General features: G+C 41.9%; 1 protein-coding gene across 1 annotated transcript; it reads left to right on the plus strand.

Annotated features, from left to right (window-relative positions):
* Positions 1–2,374: 2,374 nt before the first annotated feature.
* Positions 2,375–3,337, plus strand: LOC104537825 (olfactory receptor 1020-like; the record flags this gene model as incomplete). The annotated part of the gene is made up of 3 exons (XM_010180828.1): positions 2,375–2,832; positions 2,884–2,958; positions 2,991–3,337. Coding segments are annotated over exons 1-3 (880 nt in total), but the record flags the coding sequence as incomplete, so codon positions are not given.
* Between the last annotated feature and the right edge of the window lie 3,004 nt (positions 3,338–6,341).

The raw sequence follows: 6,341 nt of genomic DNA on the forward strand, positions 1-6,341 counted from the left end.
ATGTTTTTAGATATTTTTCAGACCCTTCCAGTTAACAGTGACCATCAACTGGCACAGGATGCACAATTCATGACATTAGACATGTAAGACATTATATGCCTAAGTCTGAAGGAGTCATTCTGGTTCCACTTTGCAAACAATGGAGGGAAAGTTGCAATTCAAAATAGCATTACAGCTGCTATTGCAAGTATAGTTGGCTTGTTACCTACTATGGCCCATAGAGGGAGCACGAAGTTCTTAATAACGAACTACGACACTTTTAAAATCACCTGAAATCCATCCCACCCGTAGGGGAAATAGGGATTTCAAGAGAGTCTATTTAATCCTGGAGTAAGTTATGTGTCAGAGATAGCTCAGCTGTTCTCTTCTTGGCCCAAAAAGAAAGATGCATTGATGTCTCTAGCTTTTCAGTTGCATCCAATTCAACTAAATTGAAAGAACTTTAGCAAATTCCTTTTTTTCTTCTCTATCAGGTTAGTCTTTGGCAACTGACATTATGGTATCTCTCTGAAGGGCAGGTAAATTCAATTTATGGTGCTTTTGAGAAAACCTGCCTCATGATGTTCCATGAAATATATCATGTACTAATGTCACAGATTATTCAAGCTATGGCAGGAGAGCATCTGTATTTAAAATTCAATTTTAAATCTGAAAGATAAGCTGACTGTAGGAGACATCAGCCCAACACCGTTCCTAAAGTAAAAAGATAAATTAAATTCTTTTAGTGAATTGAATTGAATGATGACAGAACTGCTGAAGGTAGGGTACTTATTTCAAAATGCTTATTGTAAATACGGAATGAAAATCAAAGGAAGAACTAAGAACAAAACTTAAAGGTCGTCATAGCCACTAAACAAGGATTACATGAAGTAAGAGTTGTTTATGAGAGCTGTTCTGAAGAATAAAATGCTAACCTATCCATAAAACAATGACTGCTGTGAGTTTTACTTGTTTTAATTAACAGCTAATGACCAAAACAATAGTCTGAAGCTTTCGTAAGGAGTGGAAGAACAGAATTAGTTAGATTTTACTTCAGCTACATGGATCTAACAAGTTCATAAAACTACTGTGAAAGTGTGCCATTACAAACTGCAGGGAAATTTTAATGTCATTCTCTACTATGTTATGCACAGATTATATTGAGGCATCTCTTCAAATTTGGAACTTCAAATAACATAGTGTTCTTTCCTTTCTATGTTGATGGAAACAGTCAAAACGAGAAAGATTCCTTTTAAATACATCAGACCTTTAAATGCCTAAGAATGTTACAAGTTTCTTTATTGTGTTTGTAAGTTAAAACCATCTGGGGCTCCCAGATACGCAGCTTTCACTTTAACATTCCTGTTAGAAAACCCAGAGACAAAAGGCATCTTGTGTGAGAGAAGTTATAGCAGAAAGAGAAGTTAGATGGAGCCAGTATGAGGAGTGACTGATTCACGATAGGGTTGTATGCACTGCTCTTGCTTTGATGATGTGTCCTTCTCTGTGTGCTGCAGTGTGTTGGCCAGGTTCACGTGTGCATGGTGTAAAAGGTGCTTCCCCCCCTCTGTGTCCTGGTTTGAGCTAAATAGAACTAATTAATTTGGGTATATTTCTGCTGTCTAAATGCATTCTATGCCTTGGGATTTACTAGTGTAGTCCAGTGTTTGGTTGGTCCTCTGGGGAGAGATGACAAGTCTGAAGAATGCAGAATTAATGAGCACATTCTTCTCTGTGACAGACTAATTTCTTCTCTCTACCTGTGCATCAGCTTCCATTTCTGGGCAGTAAGAAAACACAAAGCTGCCACTGCTGGCACAGAGCTGCAATGAATACCCACAGCAGCACTCAGCAGGCAGTACTGAGCTTCACCCTCTACACTTTATTAGTGTTCTCTATGGGTATCTTTCCCTCTAATTACTCCTTCTTCCTTTGCCTGTCTATAGACAAAGAGTATTGGGTTTTGCTTGGTTTTGCTTTCTTTGGACTGTGGTTGTTTTGGTTGTCAGCTGGGCTTTTCATTCAGTGCAGAAAGAGCCTATGGAAGCAGTTGGGACCACAGACCTGACATTTGTATGGAGCAGAATCAACTCTACACCTATAATGGAGCCAACCCTTAAATGCCAGCTCCTATTAGTTGTTTCTATTAGTCACTATTGCAAAGTATGAAACTTAGAGTGCACTAACATGACAAGCTTTCAGCACACACATACATCACCTTCTTTGTTCAGCTAAGCTCACCTAGAATTGCACCCTTCGATCCCGAGGTTCTCCAGGGATTCCCAAGAGACTCCTTGCTTCAGTAATTGGTTGAAGTACCATGATCTTGGTGCAGTGACTGCCACTCTGACAGTCTGCCCATTTGATTCTTCCCAGATGAAGCCAACAGAAGGACATGAGACAGGAAACCACTCTGCTGACTGACTTTGTCCTCTCTGGATTGTTCAACCACCCAGAACTGCAGCACCTGCTGTTCTTCACATTCTGCTTAATTTATACCATCACCATCACTGGGAACCTTCTCATCTTCATGGTTACAGTGCACCTGATGCTCCACATGCCCGTGTATTCCTTCCTCCACATCCTGTCCTTCCTGGATATTTCCACAGCATCAGTTGTTGTTCCCAAGATGCTGGTAAACCTCTTGTCAGAGGACAGGAACATTTTCTACATGGGCTGTGCCACTCAGCTCTACTGTGTGATTTTCTTAGTAACCACTGAATGCTACCTTTTGGTAGCCATGGCCTATGACCGTTATGTGGCCATATGCAACCCCCTTAGATATGCAGTCATCATGAACAGTAGAGTTTGTTTTACCTTGGTTCTGCTGTCATGCTGCAGCAGTAATGTTGTGTCTGTGGTGCAGACAGCTTGAGTGTTCACATTGCCATTCTGTGGGCCCAGGAAGAATAACTACTTCTTCTGTGACATTCCCTCACTCATTATACTCTCCTGCACTGACGTCTCTTCGTATGAAAAGCCACAGTGATGGTCATCTTTACACCATTTTGTCTCATCCTGGTGTCCTATGGATGCATCATCTACAGCATCCTGAAGATTTCCTCTGCAGAGGGCAGACACAAGACCTTCTCGACCTGTTCCTCACACCTTAGGGTTGAAACACCGTATTATGCAAGTGGGACCTTGATTTACTTATGGCCAAAATCCAGTAATTCACAGGACACTAAGGAAGTCCTAGCTCTCATATACACGACCATAGTTCCCACATTAAACCCTCTGATTTACAGTCTGAGAAATAAAGAAGTGAAAGGAGTACTAAGCAGAATGATGGCTGAGTTGATGAAGAAATTAATCTTTTCTGTGAATGGGTGGTTTAAAAATGATATTTCCATATTTGGTGAGTGTGTAAGGTTTACTAGTTTACTAGAAACACCAGAAACAAAAAGCTATTTCTTACATGAAAATATTTTGTTCTTATTCTTGGCTTCAGAAATAAATTATTTAGAATTTGCTTTTCTCCCTTAGGAATCTGAAATGTGTACCAGACAGTTCTTCTAAATCAGAGCACCCATAAACCACTCCACTTTCCACATCTTCTTCAGATATTCAGTCTTGAAATCCTCACTTTCATTACAGGAGCTCAGCTACCCCTCTCACTAAAGAAACAGTCTTTTACATTGAACGTTTAAGTATAACCATACACAAATTGGTAGTGAGTATGTGGGTTTTTGACATTTTTTTCCCCCTCCAGCAGAAAAGAGATCCACTGAATGAATCATAGAATCATTGAATGGTTTGGGCTGGAAGGGACCTTAAATCTCCCCCAGTTCAACCCCCCTGTCATGAGCAGGGACACCTCCCATTAGACCAGGCTGTTCCAAGTCCCATCCAACCTGGCCTTGAGCAATTCCAGGGAAGAGGCATCCACAACTTCAAACTGCAACCTGTTTTAGTTACTCACTACTCTCAGAGTAAAGAATTTCTCCCTAATAGCTAACCTAAATCTCCCCTCTTTCAGTGATAAAACTTTTAAAGTGATAATGATAAAGTGATAAAGAAATTACTTTATTTCTTTAAGAGACTGATGTTTTTTATTGAAGGTGTGATTCCGCCTTTGACAAAGGAAAGGAAGAGAAACTAATGCTCATTCCTTGTTTCCAGCAAGAACTAAGCATTTTATATAGTACAGTGCCCACAAGCATCTTGCAGTCTGAGTCATGGGGTAATTACCATTCTACATCTCTCAGCTGGAGAAACTGACCCAGGCATGACAACAGGACAGTTCCAAGATGAGTAGCTCAGATGTCCACAAGCACACAGAACAAAGAGATGCTATGACCTTGGAGGATTTATTTGGAAGGAAGTTGAAAACCAGCATTAGTTTTCTCTAAGAGAGAATGAAACAGAAACTAGTTTCCTGCATGGCCAAGGAAAGTTCTGTGCCCATGTCTTAGTTTGAGATAAATAGAACTAATTCTCTATTTAGTGTTTTTACTTTTCAATTAAGTCTCTTCTAAGTGACTGTACTTTCTGAAACTAACAGCATGTTTTTCCCGACAGTTTAATGTTTACAGTTACTATTAGGTATGGTATGTACATATAGTTCTTGCTTATGTTTGCGCCTATGGAGACTATGGCCACTGCCACATCATGGGTGTCATATTGGACTGTCTTAAGTAAGGTGATGCACCTGTGGGGAGGAGTGGGCAGGACAGATGACCCAAAACTGACCAACAAGGTATTCCATCCCACATACATCATACTCAGTATAAAGCTAAGGTATCATGATGGTCAAGCTCTTATCTTCCTTTTCTCTTTTGCTATGGCCAATGTCCAAGCAGAACTGTGGTAATTCATCTGCCTTTGATCTGTGCATTCCTGAATCCAGTTCCTGAGTCCTGCTCCCACTGCTGCTGAGTCCAGTCTGGGACTATTCCAGTGCCCTGCTCCGCAGAGCCTCTGGCAATGTAATAGTCACTGGGGGGTGGAGGGATGATTTAATATTGGTTTTGTATATATTTAAATATTTTCCTATTTACATTATTATTTTTTCATATTATTGTTTTATTAAACCTTTCCTTTTCTAGCCTGTAAGTGTCTCTCCCTTGATGTGCTGGAAAGCAGCTCTGAGAAAAAGGACCTGGGGGTACTGGTGGATGAGAAAATGGACATGATCCACCAATGTGCACCCGCAGTGTGGCCAGCAGGTGGAGGGAGGTGATTCTGCCCCTCTGCTCTGCTCTGGTCAGACCCCACCTGCAGTGCTGCATCCAGCTTTGAAGTCCCCAACACAAAAAGGACATTGAAGTGCTGTAGCAGGTCCAGAGGAGGCCATAAAGATGATCAAAGGGCTGGAGCACCTCTCCTATGAAGATAGGCTGAGAGAGTTGGGATTGTTCAGACTGGAGAAGAGAAGGCTGTGGGGGGACCTTTGAGTGACGTCCCAATACCTGAAAGGTGCCTATAAGAAATCTGGGGAAGAGCTGTTCACTAGGGCATGTAGTGATAGGATGAGGAGTAATGATTTTAAACTAGAAAATGGTAGATTTAGGTTGGATATTAGGAAAAAGCTTTTCAATATGAGGGTGGTAGATCACTGGCAGAGGTTGCCCAGAGTGGTAGTGGAGTTCCGACCTTTGCAGATATTCAAGGCCAGGCTTGGTGGGTCTCTGAGCAACCTGATCTGGTAACAATGTCCCTGCTCACTGCAGGGGGGTTGAACTGGATGAGCTTCAAAGGTCCTTTCCAACCCAGCACATTCTAGGATTCTATGATTCTATGATCTTTTTGTTTCCCTTCTGGGAAGGGGAAAGGGGTTAATAGAGAGTGTCTATCAGTCATTTAATGCCCAGCCCAGCCCTAAACCTTGACAGTCCATAAGTGACCATGTGAAAGAGTGACATCACTCCATATATGCCAATTCACATGGTAATCTGAGCACCTGGCCAGATTTTCCAAGGAGCTCCTGTGTTCTGTTTCTTCTCCAGTGCAGCACAGAGAAAGCTTCCACCCATATGGCCAGGCTCCAGATTTGTCATTCTGGTTTCCAAGACTGACTGGGAGCAGAATTTGTGGTTCAGGAATGGGGGAAAAAGAAAAACCCAATAACCCAACAAAAACCCTAAAAGGCCTTCATGAGTATACATCTGCAGATCTAGTTTAGTGAGCTGTTTATACACACACATGGTGGGGGGCAGAAAGACCATGAGGAGCAAAAAAAATCCTCTCTTGGAATTCGTTGCCACTAGGCTAAGTTTTCTTCCTTCAGAAATGCAGATGACACCAAGCTCTGTTGTGCAGTTGACACACAGGAAAGAAGGGATGCCATCCAGAGGGACCTGGACAGGCTGGAGAGGTGGGTCCATGCCAACCTCATGGAGTTCAACAAGGCCAAGTGCAAG

This window comes from Mesitornis unicolor, unplaced genomic scaffold (genome assembly GCF_000695765.1).
Source record: "Mesitornis unicolor isolate BGI_N332 unplaced genomic scaffold, ASM69576v1 scaffold453, whole genome shotgun sequence".
Lineage (NCBI taxonomy): Eukaryota > Metazoa > Chordata > Aves > Mesitornithiformes > Mesitornithidae > Mesitornis > Mesitornis unicolor.